The 24,553-nt window shown below is 45.5% G+C and overlaps 1 protein-coding gene across 1 annotated transcript in view; it reads left to right on the forward strand.

Annotated features, from left to right (window-relative positions):
• The first annotated feature begins 357 nt into the window (after window positions 1-357).
• The window catches only part of PSTPIP2 (proline-serine-threonine phosphatase interacting protein 2), a 97,167-nt gene continuing 72,971 nt past the window's right edge, over window positions 358-24,553 (forward strand). Inside the window, exon 1 of the mRNA XM_015121863.3 lies at window positions 358-958. Coding sequence (XP_014977349.2) covers window positions 926-958 — 33 coding nt within the window. The 5' untranslated portion in view covers window positions 358-925. The remainder of the gene's footprint in view (window positions 959-24,553) is intronic.

Raw genomic sequence — 24,553 nt, forward strand, 5'->3', positions numbered from 1 at the left:
AGCCCTGCATTACTATTAAAAGTAATGGCAAAAACCGCAATTACTTTTGTACCAATCTAATACAATGCAGAGAGGGGTTTTATTTGTGAGGGTGGAAGAGTGGAGGGAGAAGAAGGAATCTTGGGCCCCTCTTGCTGGGGTGGAATGGGCAGGGAAGGGTCTTGGCTTCTGATAATGGAAAGGGAGTCAGAGAGCAGCTAAGCTCCTGGAGGTCCTGTTAGGACACCACAAAGTAACCAGAGTCAAGGGGAAACAGCAGTGATGACCTCTCCATGACATTTTAGACTAAAACGTGACCCCATTCATTAAAAACACCTGCAACATCAAAAAGTAAAATAAAAAATGAAACGTGCCCCAGGGGAAGATCTGCAGCAGGTGCCGGTGGGGCCCGCCGTGACCCGCCGTGACGCCAAGGCGTCTACACCTTTAGCAACTGCGGGCGTTGTGGGCTCCCAGGCCTTCTGGAGCTTACACCGGGTCCTTGCGACCTCCATCTGATCAGATCCCTTCTATCACCCCGCAGAGCCTGGATTTCATTCGGTCCAGGGGGTCTTGTGCGCAGGAGCCCAAGCCAGGACCAGTTATTTCCAATCCTCAAAGGCTTCCAGGAGGAGGCAGCTAGCTTCGGGCTGATATATTGATCGTCGCCTGACGCTGTGGGGCTTTAAATGGGCCTGGGTCCCGGCGCTGGCTGCAGCCCCTGGCCGGGTGAGCGCCACGGGTCCCGCCCAGGTCCCGCGCGGGGAGCGCAGAGCGCAGACGGCGGCTATCGCAATCGGGAGTGGTTTAGGACCCGGGGCGGCTTCCCTGCGCGAGTGTGGAACGCCGAAGTTGAGCCTGCGGGGCAGCGGGCAGTGGCAGTCAGGCCTCCCCACGCGGTGCCACCTGCGGCCCGGCTCTCCTCTGCGCCCCCACTCTCGCCGCGATGACGCGCTCGCTGTTCAAGGGAAACTTTTGGGTAAGTTGCGGGGCCGACAGCGGATCGCGGGGCTCTGGGCCCGGCCCGGGCGGGAGGCCAGCGCGCGTGCCCGCGAGTCCCGGGGGCTCGGACTCCAGGGCCCACCCTCTGCCGCCCGCGCCCCCAGCAGCACGTGCTCCTGAGGACACAGAGAGCCGAGACACCTTAGAGTCAGGATATCAACCCCTCCTCTCACAAGCGAAGAAGAGACCCTTAGGGAGGCGAGACCCGTCCAGGGACAGTCTCTGCCGGCCCCTGGAGCTGAGCCATGAGAGGATTTGGGAATCTGGCGTGGGGGCTTGTGAGCTTTGCCGGGTTGACAGCAGCAGCTGCCCCCCGGGATCTTCTTTTTCAGGAAACGTACAGCGTAGAGGGCTTCCCTTTGCTGGAGCTTGCCCTGTCGGACAGCCCTGTTTCCTGAGTTCCCTCCCCAAGCCATTGCCCCAGCCCATCCGTTCCAGGTCCCACAGTGGGCTGATGGTGTGGGAGACCCTATGAGCTGCAGGGGGTACCCCAGCCCGGTAGGGCCAGCCCAGCCTGGAGGAAGCAGGTCTGCCTGTCCCCCTCCTCTGTCCAGTCCTCTTCCCTCTGTCCTCTCACTCCCCAGGTGCCCCTCAAGGTCCATGCCCCCTCATTCAGAGGAGCTGTCCTCATCCCTTTAAGACAAGAGCAGGAGGCCGCGCACCTCAAAATTGCCCACAGCTGCCAAGGGGCCCTGACTCCTTACGTAGGCTCCTGCTTGCCTCCCACCCAGGTAGCTTCACAGCTGCCTAGATGGTCCCTCTACCCTACATGGGCGGCAGGGTAGAGAAACCTGCCTGGGGACCTCAGGGACACAGTTTAGACTCTGCCTGTGAGTCCGTTCACTGGAGTTTGTGAGGTCCTCCTGGGGCACTGCTCACCCTAGGGTGCAGGGTGGTGGCAGCCTCACAGAGGAACCAAGGGCACCACAGCTGGCTCTCACAAGAGGCCTGCGAGTTTTTCAGGTAGAATGGAGGACGGTGGAGTCCCATGGCAGGCACTGTGGGAAAAAGGCTCTGTATAATGCAATCTGGGGAATGAGATGTGGGCCCCAGAAATAAGGAAGTCAGCAGAGGAACTGGTTTGTGGAGACAGAAGGAGAAGGAGGCAGACGTGATACTAATAGTATGTAGTTCAGGCACAGTGGCTCTTGCCCGTAATCCCAGCACTTTGGGAGGCCGAGGTAGGAGGATTGCTTGAGGCCAAGAGTTTGAGACCACCCTGGACAACATAACCAGACTCTGTCTTTCCAAAAATATCTTAAAAATTAGCTGTGCATGGTGGTGCGTGCCTGTAGATACAGCCACTTGGGAGGCTGAGGCAAGAGGATTGCTTGAGGCCAGGAGTTTGAGGTTCCAGTGAGCTATGATCACATCACTGCACCCCAGCCTGGATGACAGAGTGAAACCTTGTCTCAAAAACAAACAAACAAACAAACCCAACCAAACAACACAATCCTCAGTATTTAGCCATAGTTGTAGCACTGGCAAGACCAAGGCCAGGAGGGTGCTAAGCCCCTTCCCACCAGCCTCCACCTCTCAGCCCCATGCCAGGGATGCTGGATATGGGGAGGTCTTAGTGGAGAGGGTGACAGGGTGAAGACAGGGTTCCAGGCTGCAGAGTTTGTAGTATTTTAATAGCTGCACAGCCAGTAAAACATGTCAGTGAGGACTCTCTGATGTCTGGTGGGTGACATGCCGGGTTTGAGGGGCTGGTGGAGATGGCCCCGCACCTTGGGAAGGATGTCCAGTTTTGAGAGCTCACCTAACAGTATGAAGCCTCTGAGGTGGGCTGCCCGGGTTTGAATCCAGTTCTGCCCCTTACTAGCTAGGTGACCCTGGGCAGCCTGCTTCCACCCCCAAGCCTCAGTTTTTCCGTACATAAAAATGCGGATAATAACAGTGTCTACTCCATAGGACTGTTGGGAGTATTAAACTTGAGAGTTTAGTACCGTACTTGACACACAGAGAGCACCTATAGTTGCCAGCTATTATTATCAGCAGCAGAGGTGACAAGTGAAAGAAGTGAGTGATGGTTATTCAAGGAGAAAGAATGAAGAGATCGGAAGTCCACAAAGATGCTCTCTTAGTGAATGCCTCTATTGATGAAGGAGGAGAAAGGGGACAGAGAAATAGAAAAAGGGATGAAGGGATACAACCAGGAAAGAGCTATCACAGGCCCAAGAGAGGGACATTCCAAGGAAGGTGAGAGGACTGTGGTCAAACGTGTTTGTACGTGTTCCTGAAAAGGTATGAGTCAACACACACTTCATAAATGAATGTATTTAAATGCTTCATGAAAATGTTTATTTAAGGAAACCTTCGATGAATCTGCTTCGAAAGAGAATAATCAGTGTTTAAAACTGGGATTGGAGCTGGCATGCACCTGTAGTCCCAGCTACTAAGGAGACAGGGGTCTCTAAAAATCATTTTAAAATAAATGAGTAAAACTAGGATTGGCCCCAGGTGAATTTGCCTGCTATTGGTGCACACCTGTGTGTTGTTTCTCTCCCACCCTTCCCTGTGTATACCTTCTTTGTGGCACTTTGGTTAAGCGGTGCTGTATACTTTCTCTTGGTTAACTTTGATTGTACCTTGTCAGAATAAGACAGTGACCATGATTTCCAAAGATCCAGGGAAACAGCTAGGCCACAATGAGAGAAATTCCAGTTTTGGGATGATCAGACACCAGTGTCCTTCAGATATGGGTGTGCACGGGTGACAGTAGGACCTGTTCTGGAAGGGGTAGATGAAAGCAGTGTTCTTTCACCCCTGGGGATTTCCAGCCTCTTCACTTGGGTGTGAGGTCCAAATCGTCCCTGAACCTCCTGTAGATACTTATTTTTCCTGGACCTTCCTGATTCCCAAGGTTCTTGGTGTAGACCAGCTTCCTAGTTGCTGTTTCAGCAACCCTGTTCCTGTAGTGGGCAGGGCTTCTCTCTCCCTGGGATTGACTAGGGCGAGTCTTGGGGCTGTCTGAACTGGCTCATTGCCCTGCTGTCAACATGGGGCTGTCTCTCTCATCCAAACCTTTGACCAGATTGGAATCTTGTCATTCTGGAGCCTTAGCAGAGTTTGAACTGATGTTGCATCTGGCTTTGCTCAATGGCTTTTCTCTATACAGTCATCTCTTGGTATCTGCAGGGGATTGGTTCTAGGACTCCCTTGCAGGTACCAAAATTCATGGACATTCAAGTCCTTTCTTTTCTTTTATCTTTTCCAAATAGAGATTAGGTCTTGCTACATTGGCCAGGCTGGTTTCAAACTCCTGGCCTCAAGCTGTCCTCTTGCCTTGGCCTCCCAAAGTGCTGAGATAAGAGGTGTAAGCTGGCCAGCCGCGGTGGCTCATGCCTGTAATCCCAACACTTTGGGAGGCCGAGGCAGGCAGATCTCACGAGGTCAGGAGATCGAGACCATCCTGGCTAACACAGTGAAACCCTGTCTCTACTAAAAATACAAAAAAATTAGCCAGGCGTGGTGGCGGGCACCTGTAGTCCCAGCTACTCAGGAGGCTGAGGCAGGAGAATGGTATGAACTTGGGAGGCAGAGCTTGTGGTGAGCTGAGATCATGCCACTGCACTCCAGCCTGGGTGACACAGCGAGACTCTATCTCAAAAAAAAAGAGGTGTAAGCCACTATGCCTGGCTTACACACATATAACCTACACACATCTTCCTGTATACTTTAAATATTCTCCAAATTGCTTATAATACCTAATACAATGTTAATGATATGTAAATAGTTGTTTACACTGTATTTTTTTATTCGTATTTTTTAATTGTTATATTTTTATTTTTTAATTTTTGGATTATTTTTCATCTGTGGTTGATTGAATCCATGGATGCAGATATGGAGAGCTGACTGTACAGTGCTCTAGATAAATATAGGAGGCTGCTTTAAAGAATAAATAAATAAAGAATACAGGTTAACACCACAGGCTCTCCATGCTAACCCCATAGTGTATTTTGTACAATGTTTAGGTTGTTGCTGTTATTTTTAAATACTCTCTTGGATTTTATGAAAAGAAAAACTTCACGCTAGTTAAATTTAGCAGAGTTTATCTGAGCAAAGAAAGTATTCATGAGTCAGGCAGCACCCTGAACCAGTAAAGGTTCAGAGACCTCCACAAGGCAAGAGTGGGCAGGCAATACTTACAGACAGAAAAAGGAGGTGATACAGAAATAGCCTGATTGGTTACAGCTGGGTGGTTGCCTTATTTGGACTTGACTGGGCAGTCTGCAGCCTGGGATTGGCTGAAAGCTCCCCTGTTATGATTGGCAGAGACCCAGCTACTTGTTACAAGAATATACTCTTAGTTAGGTTACGGTTTGTTTACACACTAAGTTAGGTTGTGGCTTGCTATTTATGGAGGCAGCTTTAGGCCAAATTTAATTTGACAATCTGGTCCCTAGAAACATACCAGGAGGGCTATTTCCTATTGTCTTGCCTAGTGGCAAAAGGCAAGATAGAAAGATAGAGTCATGAACAATTACCCACTCTCCCATACATTCTTCATAGAGCAGCAGGAGGGAGCTAGCTTTAAAATAATTGTCAAAAATCCCTTTTTTTTTTTTTTTTTTTTGAGATGGAGTCTCACTCTGTCGCCCAGGCTAGAGTGCAATGGCACAATCTCCGCTCACTGCAACTTCCACCTCCCAGGTTCAAGTGACTCTCCTGCCTCAGCCTCCCAAGTAGCTGGGGTTACAGGCATGTGCCAACACACCCGGCTAGTTTTTGTATTTTTAGTAGAGACGGGGTTTCACTATGTTGGCTAAGCTGGTCTCAAACTCCTGACCTCAAGTGATCCACCCACCTCAGCCTCCTAAAGTGCTGGAATTACAGGCATGAGCCACTGCGCCCGGCCGTCAAAAACCTTTTCTCTTGTTTATCTTAAACATTTAATAAGAGAGGCATAGGACCTATTTTTTAAAGAAAATAAAAAAATTCTTATTGTAATACATTAACATGTGACATGAATCCATTGGTCAGATTTTAAAAAAGAAATATATACAAGATGCATGAAATGGCCTGGCGCGGTGGCTCACGCCTATAATCCCAGCACTTTGGGAAGCCGAGGTGAGCAGATCACCTGAGCTCAGGACTTTGAGACCAGCCTGGCCAACATAGTGAAACCCTGTCTCTACTAAAAATACAAAATTAGCTGGGCATGGTGGTGGGTACCTGTAATCCCAGCTGCTCTGGAGGCTGAGGCAGGAGAATCACTTGAACCTGGGAGGCAGAGGTTGCAGTGAGCTGAGATGGTGCCACTGCACCCCAACCTGGGGGACAAAGTGAGACTTCATTTCAAAAAAAAAAAAGAAAAAAAAAAGCATGAAAAAAGTACTTAAAACAAAATCTGGACATAGAGCCTTTTTGGATGAGAAAAGTTAACATAAAAGTTTGTTTTTGTTTTTGTTTTAAAATCAAAGTAACTAAAGCACATACTATAAAAATCCAAATATTGGCTGGGCATGGTGGTACCTGTAATCCCAGAACTTTGGGAAGCTGAGGTGGGCAGATTGCTTGAGCCTAGGAGTTCGAGACCAGCCTGGGTAACATGGCGAAACCCTGTCTCTACCAAAAATACAAAAATTAGCCAGGCATGGGTGGGACGCACCTTGGGAGCTGAGATGGGAGGATGGTTTGAGCCCAGGTGGTGGATGTTGCAGTGAGCTGAGATTGTGCCATTGCATTTCAGCCTGGGCGATAGAGTGAGACTGTCTCAAAAAAAAAAAAAAAAAAAAAAGAAAAGAAAAAAAATCCCAATATTTCTAAAAGCCTTGTGGTAAAAAACAGTATTTTTTCTTCACCTACCCCATTTGCCTCCAGCTTTTCTCAACATCTTTATGTAGAAACTCTTAGCTCTTTCTTCTAGTGGTTACCACCACTTCATAAAATGATATAAAATAATGTGATTATACTTCTCTTTCTTGATAGAGCAATTTTGAACATTATACACTGATTTACTACTACAGTGGAGGATTTAGCTCTTTTATATCACCACTTCCGCTTCCCTATATAATTATATTACTAGTTTTAGTATTTTATTTAGAATTTAAAAGTTACAGAAATCTCAAGGGTATAAAGAATTCACATACAACCTTCACTTGGATTCCCCAGTGTTAAACCCCATTTGTTGTAAGTCTCTCAATAGATAAGTGGATGTGTATATTTTCCCTGAATAATTAAAAATAAATAGCACTGTTTTGAACCAAATAATCAGTTTACATTGTCACAGCATATAGATTGTTTTATTCAAAGCTAAGTACACTATAATCACATCTCTATTCTTACTTTTCCTGAACTTTTATCTGCCTTTTTTTTTCTCTTGGTGGCATTTACTACCTTTATTGTAGGCTATCTTGATTGTAGCCCTCTTCTTTATCTCTCTCATTTTTTTCATGCACCAGCATATCAAGTATTTATAAAAATCATTTCCACCTGCATCCTCCTATGGCGATCCCCTTCCTGGAGCCCTCCATCCCCTGTTCCAATCTGGACTGGTTATTTTCTGGGTCTGCTGCACAGCTGTCATCCTGAGCTTCCCTTTAGTGCTCTCTTAAGTTGGAGCCACTGTTTTCTAGATCTCATGTCCCCTAAAGCCCGCCTTCCTTCCCTTCCTTCCTTCTGTCTCTCTTCTTTCCTTCCTTCCTTTTTTTTTTAGATGGAATCTTGCTCTGTTGCCCAGACTTAGAGTGCATGGCACGATCTCAGCTCACTGCAACATCTGCCTCCTGGGTTCAAGTGATTTTCCTGCCTCAGCTTCCTGAACAGCTGGGGTTACAGGCGACCACCATCACGCCCAGCTAAATTTTGTATTTTTAGTAGAGACGAGGTTTCACCATGTTGGCCAGGCTGGTCTTGGACTCCTGACCTCAAGTGATCTATCTGCCTCAGCCTCCCAAAGTGGTGCTAGGATTCTAGGCGTGAGCCACCATGTCTGGCCCCTAAAGCGATCTTAAAAACAAATCAGGTCATGTCATTCCTCTGCTTAAATTCCTCCAGTGACTTCCCATTGCATTCGGAGTCCAAAGTCTGACCATGGCCTACAACCTGCCTGATGTAACCTCACCTGCTATCTCCCCATCACTTACTGTACCACAGCAGCTATAGGTCAATTACCAGATAATGAACTCTCATTCCAACTAACCAATTAACTTGTTGCTGCTGCCTGTTCTCGAGGCATCCTGTGCCCCCAGCATAAGGCACATTCGTGATATTATCATTACCTCTCTCATCTGCTTCCCATCAGACTGTAAGCTCCACGAGGTGTGCTTGAGTTGTTCAGCACTGTAGCCCCGGCACCCAGCCAGGTATCTGGGCAAAGTCACAGACTCAGCAGGTATCAGAAGGAATGAGTGAATAAATGAAGCAACAGTGAGAAAGACATGTGGCAGCAAATGGGGTAAAATCTCTGTCTTTACACTGCCTTTTGTGGGAAGTGTCATTCCACCACCCCCTCCTTTTGTTTTTGAGATGGAGTTTCACTGTTGTTGCCCACGCTGGAGTGCAGTTGCGAGATCTTGGCTCACTGCAACCTCCACCTCCCAGGTTCAAGCGATTCTCCTGCCTCAGCATCCCGAGTAGCTGGGATTACAGGCATGCGCCACCACGCCCGGCTAATTTTTTAGTAGAGATGGGGGTTTTGCCATGTTGGTCAGGCTGGTCTAGAACTCCTGACCTCAGGTGATCCGCCCGTCTCGGCCTCCCAAAGTGCTGGGATTACAGGCGTGAGCCACCGCGCCCGGCCAAAACAATAGTTTTTATTTAATTTAAATATTTATTTTTGAGACAGAGTCTTGCTCTGTCACTTAGGCTAGAGTGCAGTGGTGCGATCACAGCTTATTGCAGCCTTAAATTCCTGGGCTCAAGCAATCCTCCTAAGTAGCTGGGACCGCAGGCACATGCCACCATGCTTGGTTACTTTTTGTAGAAACGCTGTCTCACCATGTTGCCCGGGCTGGTCTCAAACTCCTGAGCTCAAGCAATCTGCCTGCTTTGGCCTCCCAAAGTGCTGGGATTACAGGCATGAGCTACTGTGCTTGGCCAATAGTTTTAAATATTAACATAAAATTAAGGTTATTAAAATATATATTATTAGTGATTTGGTACTTTCCCAACTTTTTTCCTCCATGCATAATTATAATCCTATAGTATCTGTACTATCTTGTATTCTACTGCTTTAATTAAAATATCGTAACTTTGGCTGGGCACGGTGGCTCATGCCTGTAATCCCAGCACTTTGGGAGGCCGAGTCGGGTGGGTCACTTGAGGTCAGGAGTTTGAGACCAGCCTGGCCAACATGGTGAAATCTCATCTCTACTAAAAAAATACAAAAATTGGCCAAGTGCAGTGGCTCACGCCTGTAATCCCAGCATTTTGGGAGGCTGAGGCAGGCGGATCACAAGGTCTGGAGTGCAAGACCAGCCTGGCCAATATGGTGAAACCCCGTCTCTACTAAAAATACAAAAATTAGCTGGGCATGGTGGCGGGTGCCTGCAGTCCCAGCTACTCGGGAAGCTGAGGCAGGAGAATCACTTGAACCTGGGAGGCGGAGGTTGCAGTGAGCCGAGATCCCACCACTGTACTCTAGCCTGGGCGACAGAGTGAGATGCTGTCTCCAAACAAACAAACAAACAAACACAAAAATTAGCCAGGCATGGTGGTAGGCACCTGTACCCAGCTACTTGGGAGGCTGAGACTGGAGAATCATTTGAACCAAGGAGGCGAAGGTTGCAGTGAGCCAAGATCGCATCATTGCACTCCAGCCTGAGCCACAGAACCAGACTATATCTCAAAAAAAAAAAAAAAATTGTAACTTTATTTTATATATTGCTATCTACTTTTCCTAACAATTATTTAGAAAAGTTTTGTAAGTGATACAACTATTCTGTCACTGTTTGACATTTATGTAATTTCCAGAGGTTTCTTTTCTTTCTTTTTTTTTTGAGACAGAGTTTCGCTCTTGTTTCCCAGGCTGAAGTGCAATAGCACGATCTCGGCTCACTACAACCTCCACCTCCTGGGTTCAAGCGATTCTCCTGCCTCAGCTTTGCAAGTACCTGGGATTACAGGCATGTGCCACCATGTCTGGCTAATTTTTGATTTTTAGTAGAGATGGGGTTTCTCCATGTTGGTTAGGCTGGTCTCAACTCCCAACCTCAGGTGATCTGCCTGCCTCAGCCTCCCAAAGTGCTGGGATTACGGGCGTGAGCCATCGTACCTGGCCCAGTGTTTTCTATAATGAAGAATGTGATGCATGTCATTCATGTAAGGTATTTAAAATTTGGATTCTTTCAGTATTTATTTCTGGAAACTCAAGACAGAACTCATAATTGCCCAGCCATTTTACCATGTTTCTCTAATAAGATCACTCTTTCCCTGTCTGTAGTGATAATTTCATGCCTTTTCCACTCAAACCTCCACATCCCTCCCACATTCTCACTGTGTTTTGGTAATCTTGCCTCTACTCCATTAAGAAACCAGACAGTAGGGCTGGGTGGGGTGGCTCACACCTGTAATCCCAGCACTTTGGGAGGCCAAGGCGGGTGAATCGCCTGAGGTCAGGAGTTGGAGACCAGCCTGGCCAACATGGTGAAACCCTGTCTTTACTAAAAAAAAAAAAAAAAAAAAAAAAACACAAAAATTAGCCGGGTGTTGTGGTGGGTGCCTGTAGTCCCAGCTACTCAGGAGGCTGAGGCAGGAGAATCGCTTGAACTTGGGAGGGGGTGGTTGCAGTGAGCCGAGGTCGCTCCACTGCACTCTAGCCTAGTCAACAGTGTGAGACTCTGTCTCAAAAAAGAAAAAAAAAAAAAAAAAAGAAAAAAGAAACCAGAGCAGCTGGTGAAAGCTCACTTGCCTTCTATGTAAATAGGATTCAGTTTGGCTGCAAGTAATAGAAAACCCCAAAACAACAGTGGCCTAGACAAGGAAGAGGTTTATTACTCTCTCGTCTACAAGCCCCTAATTGGTCATTCCAGGGCTGGCATGGCTGCACTTGGAGTGAGGACCCGCACTCCTGTCTGCTTACTCCAGTGGTACCTGGTTCAATGCCTGGCACATGACAGATTCTCAGTAATACCTGCTGAATGAGTGAAAAAACCATTAACTAACAGGAGGACATTGAAAAACTTTTGATGTGTAGAACCAGGATGATTTCCTAAAGAGTGGGCATATTCTCAGTGTTCCCAATAATATCTGAGGATTCTAGTTTCACTCTGTCAATCATAGCTGTTGTCTTTTTTTCTGCTCATTTAATAAGCAGAAATTGGTGCCTTACTCAACTTTCATTTGCATTTTTATCACCAGGGAGAGCGCATGTTTGGTTATTATCTTGTAATTCCTCTTTTACAAACAGTTTTGTTTTCGTCCTCATGCTTTGCTTGCAAATTTATATGCATACTTTAAAATATATATTCTTGTATATATACGCGTGCCTGTGTGTGTGTGTGTAATTCACATGTTCTAACATTCAGTATAGGCATGACACAGTGAGAGGCAGTCCTCAGCCCTCAAGCTTTTGCACTGGACATTCCTGGGTTTGATTCCCAGTTTGGCTCCTTTCAAGCAGAAACATGTGTGTGCCCCTGTTCAAATCATTCAGCTTTCCTCAGCTTTGCATCCTCATCTGTAAAATGATATATGTATATGGATTTTGAAAACACTTTATACAGTCAAGTTGATTGATCTAATGTTTTGTGATGTCTTCTATTACACATCAAGGTTTTCTATGGTCCAAGTTTTACTCAATATGTGTCTTTTGATTGGGTGCCATGACTCATGCCTGTAATCCCAGCACTTTGGGAGGCCAAGGTGGGAGAATTGCTTGAGTCCAGGAGTTCAAGACCAGCCTGGGCGACACAGTGAGACCTGTCCCTACAAAACACTTTTTAAAATTAGCCAGGCATGATGGCCAGTACTTGCAGTCCCAGATACTCAGGAGGCTGAGGCACAAGGATCACTTGAGTCCATGCGGTTGAAACTGCAGTGAGCCGTTACTGCACCACTGCACTGCAACCTCGATGACAGAGCACGACTCTGTCTCACTAAAAATATTGTCTTTTGAGTACGAGGGCTTATGTATTCTGACATTTGCATAAGTCAGAAATGTGTGTGGACCTGCAAAATGAGGAGAAGGTGGATTCCTGCCCTCAGGGTCCTATATTCTTCTTAAGGAAGCAAACAAAGATGTAGGATACTAATGGGAAACAGACTGACCTACTCTCCTTCAAGCTAAAAAGAGTGGTTTACCCGCCTGGCACAGTGGCTCCTGCCTATAATCCCAGCACTTTGGGAGTCTGAGGCAGGTGGATCACAGGGTCAGGAAATTGAGACCATCCTGGCTAACACGGTGAAACCCCATCTCTATTAAAAGTACAAAAAATTAGCCGCCCGGGCGTGTTGGCATGTGCCTGTAGTCCCAGCTACTCGGGAGGAGAATTGCTTGAACCTGGGAGGCAGAGGTTGCAGTGAGCCAAGACTGCGCCACTGCACTCCAGCCTGGGTGACAGAGCGAGAATCTGTCAAAAAATAAAAAAAGAGTGGTTTACCAGGGCAAGATTATTTTTATTTTTTTCTTCTTATTAGTTTTTTAAATTTTTAGTAGAGATGGGGTTTCACCATGTTGGCCAGGCTGGTCTTGAACTCCTGACCTCACATGATTGGCCCACCTCGGCCTTCCAAAGTGCTGGGATTACAGGCGTGAGCCACCATGCCTGGCATACCATGGCAAGATTCTGGGACAAGTCTGGCTGGATGGGTGCGATAGGGTACCAGTCATTGAAGAGTGCTAAAGTGGCACTGGGCATGCAACAAGATGGAGAAATCTTGGTTTTCAGAATACCTCTCAGGGAGGGGATGGTGTGGCACAGGGCTGGAAGGCTGCAAGGAAGACTTGAATAAGCTGCTCAGGGTAGGGAGACTGAGACCCCATCCCTACCTGAAGCGCATGCCCTCTAAGGGGCGGGAGCCTAACTAACTTCTGAGCTTAGTTTTGCTGAGTGAGGCATGCAAGCTGAACTGCCAGAGAATGCAGTCTCCATGGTGTGTCCTCTTTACACTTGCCCTGTAGTGCTTGGTCTCTGCTTCTATTTGAACATTACTATTGAAAGAATAGCAGTTGGAAGTGGTAATTTCATAAGTGGCCACAAATATTTGAAAACCCTAGAAATATGGGCATCTAAGTCCCTTTAGTGCTCCCAACTTTGGTAGCCCCACCTCTTGGAATCTGCTCTGAGCCCTTATTATCAAATACAGAGATTGTTTTCTCTGTCCCAGGAGATCCAGATCCTGCCCTACAAGGCCTGAACTAGGGGTTTAAAAAGACCTAAGCTCTCAGGAATAAAAAGCATTGACTCAGGCCTTTGTCAGTGCTTCAGCAGATGGCCAGGTCTGGGCACTGTTGATTTGTCCTGTGGACTGTCTGTCCCAAGCTCAGGTTTCCTCATCTACCTGTCCTGTGTTAGGGCCTAACTGTTTAATCAGTGTTCTTGTCTAATTCCTGCCCATAAGAGTGGTTTATGTTGACTGTGACCAGCCACAGCCCAGGGCCACTGTCTTGGCTGGCAGGCCTCTCCCTGGCTGACGCAGACTGGTATTGCCTTTTCCTGGGCAGCAAGGGCAGGAAGTTTGTGGATAAGGGACCTTGATGCTCCTGCCAGGTCCTCTGAATCTCCATCTCATCTGCTTCCTTTGTCTTAGAGCTATTGTTTCTCTGTGCAAAGCAGCCTAATTTTGCTCATGAACTTCATATATTTTTGTTGTTGTTGTTGTTGTTTTGTGAAATGAGTCTCGCTCCGTTGACCAGGCTGGAGTGCAGTGGTGTGATCTTGGCTCAGTGTAACTTCCACCTCCCAGGTTCAAACGATTCTCCTGCTTCAGCCTCTCTAGTAGCTGGGATTACAGGTACACACCACCATGCCTGTCTAATTTTTTTTTTTTTTGAGACGGAGTCTCACTCTGTCACCCAGGCTGGAGTACAGTGGTGCGATCTCAGCTCACTGCAAGCTCCGCCTCCCGGATTCACGCCATTCTCCTGCCTCAGCCTCCTGAGTACCTGGGACTACAGGCACCCGCCACCACGCCCGGCTGATTTTTTGTATTTTCAGTAGAGACAGGGTTTCACAGTGTTAGCCAGGATGGTCTCAATCTCCTGACCTCGTGATCCGCCTGCCTCGGCCTCCCAAAGTGCTGGGATTACAGACGTGAGCCACCGCGCCCGGCCATTTTTGTATTTTTAGTAGAGATGGGATTTCACCATGTTGACCAGTTTGGTCTTGAACTCCTGACCTCAAGCGATCTGCCCGCCTCGGCCTCCCAAAGTGCCAGGATTATAGGTGTGAGCTACCGTGCCCAGCCTCATGTGTGATTTTTATTAATGTGCATCTATTGGTGCATTCCCTCTTATCTGCCAACCACTGACCATTTCATCTCTGCTGTTTTATACATGTCATTGTCAATTAGTAACGTAATATTGATATCAAGGATAGAGTAGTATAGACTACAAGGCACCTGCCTGTGAGCACATGGCCCTTCCCTGCAGAAACTAAGCAGAAAGGCCCAAGGTCAAAGGGCTCAGCAAGTTATTATAGAAGCCTGTCTGCTCTCAGAGGGCAAAGAAACTAGTCCTCTGGGCGGAGCCTCGCATGGGGAAGCTGGATGCCTGGAAAGACCAGCACCCTCCCCCGCCACGTAAAGTCTGAGTGTACAAGACTGCAGCCATTTAGAGGGCATTGTGATCGATTCTGAGAGAACAGTCACCACATCCAGCTAATTTTTGTATTTTTAGTAGAGATGGGGTTTCACCATGTTGGTCAGGCTGGTCTCAAACTCCTGACCTCAGGTGATCTACCCACCTTGGCCTCCCAAAGTGCTGCTATTGCAGGTGTGAGCCACCATGCCCAGCCTAGACCTCATTTTTATTAAAAAAAATATGAATATGTTTTTTATTAAAAAAATATGTCACTAGGAAAATATATGAGGATTACATAGCAAATATTAACTATTGTTTTCTGTGGAATTTTAGGCAATTTGAAAATTATTTTCTTGGCCGGGCGCGGTGGCTCAAGCCTGTAATCCCAGCACTTTGGGAGGCCGAGACGGGCGGATCACGAGGTCAGGAGATCGAAACCATCCTGGCTAACACGGTGAAACCCCGTCTCTATTAAGAAATACAAAAAACTAGCCGGGCGAGGTGGCGGGCGCCTGTAGTCCCAGCTACTCGGGAGGCTGAGGCCGGAGAATGGCGTGAACCCGGGAGGCGGAGCTTGCAGTGAGCTGAAATCCGGCCACTGCACTCCAGCCTGGGCGACAGAGCGAGACTCCGTCTCAAAAAAAAAAAAAAAAAAAAAAAAGAAAATTATTTTCTTTTTGCTTATCTATACTTAAATTTTTTCAATAACAAAATAAGCATAACTTTTAAAATAAAGAAGCAGTGGTTCATGCCTGTAATCCCAGCACTTTGGGAAGCTGAGGCAGGTGGCTCACTTGAGGTCAGGAGTTCCAGACCAGCCTAGCCAACAAGGCAAAACTATGTGTTTACTAAAAATACAAAAATTAGTTGGGCATGGTGGTGGGCACCTGTAATCCCAGCTACTTGGTAGGCTGAGGCAGGAGAATTGCTTGACCCTGGAAGGCAGAGGTTGCAGTGAGCCGAGATTGTGCCACTCCATCCAGTCTGGGTGACAAAGTGAGGCTCTGTCTTAAATTTTAAAAAAAGACCAGCCTGGCCATCATGTTGAAACCCTGTCTCCATTAAAAATACAAAAATTAGCTGGGCATGGTGGTGTGTGCCTGTAATCCCAGCTACTCAGGAGGCTGAGGCAGGAGAATCACTTGAACCCGGGAGGTGGAGGTTGCAGTGGGCTGAGATCGCCCGACTGCACTCCAGCCTGGGCGACAGAGGAAGACCCTATCTCAAAAAAAATAATAATAATAAAAATAAAAAGAAGAAGAATTAAGAGGATTTCCCCCTAATGTATTAAAAGAAGAGCAAGTATGCTTGTTTAGAATAGAATAAAATTACCAAACCTGCAACTTGTACCCAAACCCAGATGGAAGTGGACCAGCCTCCTAGGCAATGTCCAGGGTCCTGGGTCCTGGGTCCTGGCCACCTGCCTGTGGCAAGGCCACAACCATTCCCTTGAGGACACAGAGGGTCCCACCCCGCTGGTGACAGGACCTGCCTAATGACAATTATCTTGCAGCGAGACCTCTCCTCAGCACCCCTGCCTTTAAGCAGAGAGAACCGCCTATGGATTCCATGAGCCATTTATTTTTCATTTTTATTGGTACCTTAAAAAACTAGGAATGTAGGACCAGGGCGCGGTGGCTCATGCATGTAATCCCAGTATTTTGGGAGGCCAAGGCGGGTGGATCATGAGGTCAGGAGTTCGAGACCAGCCTGGCCAACATGGTGAAACCCCATCTCTACTACAAATACAAAAAAATTAGCTGAATGTGGTGGAGCACACCTGTAGTCCCAGCTACTTGGGAGGCTGAGGCAGGGGAGTTGCTTGAACCCGGGAGGCAGAGGTTGCACTAAGCCAAGATCGTGCCACTATACTCCAGCCTGGGCAACAGAGTAATACTCCATCTCAAAAAAACAAAAAACAAAACAAAACAAAAGCTAGGAATGTAACATGCTTATTGTAAAATATCAAAACAATACAGATGTATATAGAGTAAAAAAACATAAAACTCCCTCCCTTAGCCTTCAAATCCCAACCTCCAGGGGTAAATTACTCATAGAGGATCTTTGCAGAGTCTTTTCCAGGGGTCCCCCATCCTATACAGGTAGGCTAGTGTAATTGTCTACATGAGGTGTTGAAAAAGTGTGCTTATTATCATGCTAAGGAATGACAGGTTAGCAGGCCATCCTTTCCTCTGACTCAGAGTTTTGTATTTTTTTTAAAAACATAAAAAGAGAAATTTTACCTGGTTTTTAAAATTATGGGTGATTTTTGATTTTTCTTTTTTGCTAATGTGTTCACTGAGTAGAACACTGAGATATTCTGTAAATTAAGAAAAAATAGTTTTGGCCAGGCACAGTGGGTCACGCCTGTAATCCCAGTGCTTTGGGAGATGGAGGCAGGTGGATCACCTGAGGTCAGGAGTTTGAGACCAGCCTGGCCAACGTGGCGAAATTCCATGTCTACTAAAAATATAAAACAATTAGACAGGCGTGGTGGTGCTCGCCTGTAATCCTAGCTACTCGGGAGGCTGAGGCAGGAGAATCGCTTGAATCTGGGAGGTGGAGGTTGCAGTGAGCTGAGACTGTGCCATTGTACTCCAGCCTGGGTGACAAGAGCGAAACTCTGTCTCAAAAAAAAAAAAAAAAAAAAAAGAAAAAGAAAAAATATTTTAAATGTCTCCCAAGAAAGGGGGTGGTGGAGTCACATGCACCTTCATGTGACCGAGCAATCTTTGCTCTGAGGGAGGTCCCTGTGGAGGCAGGGAGGGGTCTCTGCTGAGTGGGAGGGAGGCAGAGCCAGGGCTAGGCTGAGGCACTTGCCTTGCATGTAAAATTTAAGGGGGTGCCAAAAAAACCATCCGTAGTCAAGATACATTATTCTTTTTTTCCTTTGAGATGGAGTCTTGTTCTGTTGCCCAGGCTGGAGTGCAGTGCCCTGATCTCAGCTCACTGCAACCTCCACCTCCTGGGTTCAAGCAGTTCACCTGCCTCAGTCTCCCAAGTAGCTAGGATTACAGGTACCACCACTGCACCCAGCTAATTTTTTTTGTATTTTTAGTAGAGACGGGGTTTCGCCATGTTGGCCAGGCTGGTCTCGAACTCCTGACCTCAAGTGATCTGCCCACCTCGGCCTCCCAAAGTGCTGGGATTACAGGTGTGAGCTACCACATCTGGCCAAGATAAATTATTCTTTAATGTAATATTAAAAAAATCAAAGTTAATGAGAAAAACCCTGCAAGGAACAAAATATCAAAATTTTATTTCTTTAGAGACAGGGTCTCACTCTTTTGCCCAGGCTGGAGTGCAGTGGTGCAACCATACCTCACTGCAGCTTTGAACTCTTTGACTCAAGTGAGCCTCTTGCCTCAGCCTCCGGAGTAGCTGGGACCAGGTGTGCACCACCTTGCTCTGCTATTTTAAAAAATATCTTATGGAGACAGAGTCTTGCTATGTTGCCCAGACTAGTCTCAAACTCCTGGTCTCAAACTCCTGGCCACAAGCGATCCTCCCACCTTGGCCTCCCAAAGCGCTGGGATTACAGGCATGAGCCACCACGCCTGGCCCCTCAAAATTGTAAAGAAAGACAGACTTGAACCCTGCATTTGCACGACCGTGCCTCACCCTAGTAGGGGCCCTGGAGGAGGGTGACGTTTTGGACCAATGAGCCCTTTAAGGAAGCACAGGGCACAACAGAGGGAAGCATGGATTTGGGGTGGGCAGGGAGAGCCTGGAGAGGGGAGTTGGGAGAACATAAGTGATGATCCATTTTGCAAAGGGAATTCCTACAGACTCCCAGAACGGCTAAGGGATCTACGTTGCCGAGGGAGCACCTGCAGATAAGAAGCGGACCCAGCATGGATTCCCCATCATCCCAGCCCCTCCAGGGCTGCGGGAGCTGTGGGGAGCCCACCTCTGCTGTAGAGAGAGAAGGGAGAGGGCAGGTTTGTGCTTGAGGCTCCTATAGAAGCTGTGCTGGTGAGAAAATGCACCTGCGGTTCAGTTAGGCGCTTACTAAACAAGAAAGATACAGTCTAAAAATACTCGGTTTTCCCGTGGAGTAGAAGCTTGTTTGTCTGCTTTCTCTACCTTGATTTTCCTTATCCTTTTTTAAAAGTGATTTTTCCAGTACACAAATGAGAGTCTAAAAGTAAATTGTAAAAATATGGAGAACTTTTAGACTTTACTACTAATATAACAAAATCCACATTATACAGTTTTGCTTATTAAATTTAGCAAGTTTTAAAAAGTATATCAAGTGTCAGTATGTTTCACTGGGGGAAGGTGCAGGAAATGAACATTTAGTCATTACGAGTGGCAGGGTAAACTGTTAGAGTTATTTTGGAGAGGATTTGTCTGTGTGCATTATTAGCCTTAACAATCACAAGTGTTGGCACTGGCTGGGCACGGTGGCTCATGCCTGTAATCCTAGCACTTTGGGAGGCCGAGGCAGGCAGATCGCTTGAGCCTAGGAGTTTGAGACTAACCGGGGCAACATCGTGAAACCTTGACCAAAAAAATACAAAATATTAGCTGGGCATGGTGGCATGTACCTGCAGTTCCAGCTACTTGGGTGGCTCAGGTGGGAGGATCACTTGAGCCCAAGAAGGTCAGGGTTGCAGTGAGCTGTGATGACATCACTGCCCTCCAGCCTGGGTTGCAGAGTGAGGCCATACAAAGTAACAAATTATTAATAATTCCAGGGATTAGAATTTGGACATCTTTGGGGGAGGGTGTCGTTATCTACCTACCACATTAGGTGATTGGAGGGAGAGGCACTGGATGTGTATGAGGGACAGAGGGACCATAGAGGACTTCTCTATGGAGATGACATTTGAATTGAGGTGTGGTAAGGTCAAGCCAGCCTTGTGGATGACTGGGGAAAGGGGCGAGAGAACGGTAAGGCTGGAAAGGATCAGTTGGAGGAACAGAAGACCAGTGTGACTTCAGTAGGAGGCAGGAATGGGCCAAATTGCTGAAAATCAGTTGACAAGAGCCAATTTGCTGAAACGATCAAGTCACTAAAAACTTGTTTCTGTTAATTACCGACAAAGCTAAAATATGCTGTCGCCTCATTTTCAACAATTTTTAAAAATTAGTAGGTTTTTGGGAGGCTGAGGCGGGCAGATCACGAGGTCAGGAGTTCGAGACCAGCTTGACCAACATGATGAAGCCCCATCTCTACTAAAAATACAAAAATTAGCTGGGTGTGGTGGCACGTGCCTGTGATCCCAGCTGCTCAGGAGATTGAGGTAGGAGAAGCATTTGAACCCAGGAGGTGGAGGTTGCAGTGAGCCAAGATAGAGCAAGACTCTGTCTCAAAAAAAAAAAAAAATTCAGTAGGTTTTATTATTTAGAGCAATTTTAGGTTTACAGAAAACTTGAACTCAAGCCCAGATTTCCCATCTATTCTCCCTATTTTTCCTATTATTAACATCTTACATTAATGAGGTATATTTGTTACAATTATGCACTAATATGGATACATTATTATTCACTGAAGTTCATGGTTTATATTAGGGGTAGCTCTTTGTGTCCCATAGGTTTTGACAAATGAATGATGTCATATATCCACCATTATCGTATCATACAGAGTAGTTTCACTGCCCTAAAAATCCCCTGTGCTCCACTTACTCATCCATCACTCTCTTCTCTTAAACCCCTGGCAACCAATGATCTTTTTACAGTCTCTATAGTTTTGCCTTTTCTAGAATGTCATATGTAGACATGGGCCACATAATGACGTTTTGGTCAACAAGAGACTGCATATATGATGGTGGTCCCATAAAATAATAATGGAGCTGCTTTATACAGATGTACCATTTTTAAAAATCCTCTATACAAGTATTTTTACTGTAACATTTCTGTTTAGATATGTTTAGATACATAACACTCACCATTGTGTTACAATTGCCTACAATATTCAACAGAGTGACATGCTGTACAGGTTTATAGCCTAGGAGCAATAGGCCATCTCATATAGCCTCACTGTGTAGTAGGCTACACCATCTAGGTTTGTGTAACTACACTCTGTGATGTTCAAAAAATGACAAAATGACCTAATGACACATTTCTTACAACATATTGCCATTGTTAAGTGACATATGACTGTAGTTGGAGTCAGGCAGCGTGTAGCCTTTTCAGACTGGCTTCTTTTACTTAGCGCTATGAATTTAAGATTCCCTCATGTCTTTTTGTAGCTTGATAGCTCATTTCTTCTTGTCATTGATTAATGTTCCATTGTATGGATGTAGCAGTTTATCCACTCACCTATTGAAGGCTCTTGGTCGCTTCCAATTTTTGGTAATTAGGAATAGAGCCTCTGTAAACATTTGTGTGCAAGTTTGTGTAGGCATAAGTTTTCAACTCAGTTTGGTTGAGGTTTAGTTTCAATGAATGAGACTTAATGGTCTGGTTGAGTTGAATGTCATTTTCACATGTGTTTCACATCAAGATGTCTGCATACTCTGCTGTACTCAAAACTCATGCAAGATGTTCATTAGATCAAGCTGGGTAAAAAATCAGCAAGTTAGAGAAGTAGAAAAGGCATTGGACTTCGATGAACATGTACTGAAAGAAACACTTCCTGTAAGTCGCTTCTAAAATCCTGACATTTAAGACTTGCTTAATTCTGAAATTTGAATATATAAAAATTCTCATTCCCATGAATTATGGACCTGAAGTAAACTGAACTTGGGCTGGCCTCAGTGAAATGGCAGAAGTGAAGTTAAAAATAAGCTTAATCTAAAACTTAATTTAAGTTAAAACTTTGGCGAAAAACCTCAAGGACAACACAAAATGTCAATTTTATAAAGAGTAAGTAGAAACAGGAGTCACATATTTCAAGGATTGGAGAAGGCTGACCCACTGAGACATGGAGAGTGAAAAGTTCTTGGAATAAACAACAGACACTTGGCATTACTTGTCGGAGGCAAAGTTAATCTGTCTGATGTGTAAACTTGGAGATTACTTTTTTGTATTTATGTATTTTTGTTCATATTAAGAGTCTAAAGATTTTGGTCAACTTGTAATCCATGCTTGTTTCTTTCTTCATTTGTAAAAAAATGGAAATTAATGATATGATTGATCTCCAAGATGTACTCTACCTCTGATATCCTAGCACTCTACAACTAGAGCACTGTAGAAAAGTAAATAGACTCTTTGATTACCTAGAACATTTAGGAGATGGGATAATCTTAGTAACTGTACCTTCTGATTAATCGATAATGAACACTGATTCATTTATGGTTCAAAAAGTGTTACAAACTAAAAATCTACTTTTGTCTGGGAAAATCCAAGTGCGGAGAATGGAAGGGAATTTGTTTTAGAGGATTCTTCCAATTACGCTTTGGGGTTTGAAGATAGATAAGATGGAAGAAACTGAATGGGAATGAATGCACTGAGGTTAGGTTTTACCTTAGAAAAAGTTTTTTTTAATTAGCATTAAACATTTTCTATTAACTTGCAATTTCTTGGGATAAAGAGATAAGCCAAGGTTCCCCAGTTAGCAGCTGTGAAATGCATCCTAGCATTTACTTCTGCAGGGATGTGGTTAGGTCTTCACAGTTATATGGTGTCATAAGCCTTCAAGATTTGTTACACTTTGCTTATCTGGCTTGACTAGAGGCTGGCTAATAGAGATCAAAGACCTTCAAAATTGTGTTGTGGTAGGGGTGTGACATAGTAGTCAGAAGCTGTTTGGAATTTCTATGGGTTGGCCCCGAATATTGTACTTGTAGTGAGAAGGAACACAAGTCAGCTGGTTAAGCAATGTTGGACATTCCCCTGGGTTTGACCTAGTTCAAGTTCCTAACTCCTAGTTCTTTATTTGCTTTTGACAGTAGTGGCAGCACATTTGTTGTTTGATCTGGGTTGCTTTCTTGGGCTGCTGAGGTTTGGTGTCTCACTCTGTTCCTCTGGTCCCATATTTGTGGACCTAGTTCCAGTTTTGGGTATAGCCACTTCCTGGCACTTGCCTGCCTCCCCGTTCCTGTCTTGGGCATGCCCGGGGGTTCTCAGGGAATGCCATGGATCAGGAGGAGACCCGTGGGGTCTGCCTTTCACACATCTTGGACACATCACTGATTTTACCCAGTAATATGATGCATCACTAATTTGACCCTGTGATGTATGTGGTTGTTTACCTCTCAGGGATATCCAACAGAACTTCAACTTGTTTTTTATTAACTGGAAAAGTCTGAACGTTAACTTTAGTAATACACTCAGAGGTGGTTGAATGTTTATGAATTAAAACACCTACTTCAATTCTCAGGTTTTCTCTTTCAATGGAATTGTGAATTGCATTTCTCATGTCCCCGGGGATTTGGGGTTTTTCTGGGATTTGGATCATGTTGATGTTTAGATGGGTAATGTCAAACATTAACCAACTTTCTGAACATTGAAATCTACTGACTCTTATGCCTTCTATGTTAAGTTTCCAGGGATAATGGTCTTTTAAAAAGCCATGACCTCAACATACATAGTAGAAAATAATCTGTGTTGTTTTCAGTTTTATGTTCAATTGTTTTTTTTTTTTTTTTTCTTTAGACAGGGTCTTGCTCTGTCGCCCAGGCTGGAGTGCAGTGGCACGATCTTGGCTCACTGCAACTTTCACCTCCAGGGCTCAAGCGATTCTCCCACCTCAGCCTCCTGTGTAGCTGGGATTACAGGTGCCCACCACTGCACCCAGCTAATTTTTGTATTTTTGGTAGAAACAGTGTTTCACCATGTTGCCCAGGCTGGTCTTGAACTCCTGTCCGCAAATGATCCTCCTGCCTTGGCCTCCCAAAGTGCTGGGATTACAGGTGTGAGCCATTGCACCCGGCCTTATGTTCAATTTTTGTTATAAGAATCCAAAGAGGCCAGGTGCGGTGGCTCGCGCCTGTAATTCTAGCTCTTTGGGCTGAGGCAGGTGGATCACCTGAGGTCAGGAGTACAAGACCAGCCTGTGCAACATAGTGAAAACCTGTCTCTACCAAAAACACAAAATATTAGCTGGGCGTGGTGGTGGATACCTGTAGTCCCAGCTACTTGGGAGGCTGAGGCAGGAGAATCACTTCAATCTAGCAGGTGGAGGTTGCAGTGAGCCGAGATTGCACCACTGCACTCCAGCCTGAGTGACAGAGTGAGACTCTGTCTCAAAAAAAACAAAAACAAAAACAAAAACAGAATCTGAACTGTTCGAAGACAGAGGTTGTCACTAGTACATGTATGGTGTGTCCCTTTCTTTTCTTTGCAGTTACATATAATGGACCTGTACATTAACAAGTATGGGCTCATTTATAATGGGCTCATACATGTAACTTTCATTTTTCTCCTAGTATGTTGTATCTTGTTATGTTAATATATACAATTCTGCTTTATTCTAATATCTGTTCAGTTTTTCATCAAGTGATCATACATAATTTATTTAAATAATCCTTATTGCTGAATATTTAGGTTGCTTCCAATTCTTTGTTATCATTTTTATTTTATTTTATTTTTTGAGAAAGGGTCTCACTGCATTGCCTAGGTTGGAGTGTGGTTGTGCAGTCATAGCTCACTGCAGCCTCGATCTCTAGCATCCCAGGTAGCTGGGACCACAGATGTGTACCACTCTGCCTGGCTAATTTTTAAATTTTTTTGTAGAGATTGGGTTTTGCCATGTTTCCTAGGCTTGTCGCAAACTCCTGGGTTCAAGTGACCTGCCTACCTTGGCCTCCCATAGTGTTGGGATTATGGCTGTGAACCACTGCACTTGGCCAATTTTTTGTCATTATGATGCTGCACGGAACATCCTCGTGTATGAATCTTTTCATGTTTGTGTAGTTATTTCTGTAGGATAAACTCCTCATCGTCAAAGGCTATACATATTTAAAATTTTAATGGATATTGCTAATTTCCTCCTCA

Source organism: Macaca mulatta, chromosome 18, assembly GCF_049350105.2.
Source record: "Macaca mulatta isolate MMU2019108-1 chromosome 18, T2T-MMU8v2.0, whole genome shotgun sequence".
Classification (NCBI taxonomy): domain Eukaryota; kingdom Metazoa; phylum Chordata; class Mammalia; order Primates; family Cercopithecidae; genus Macaca; species Macaca mulatta.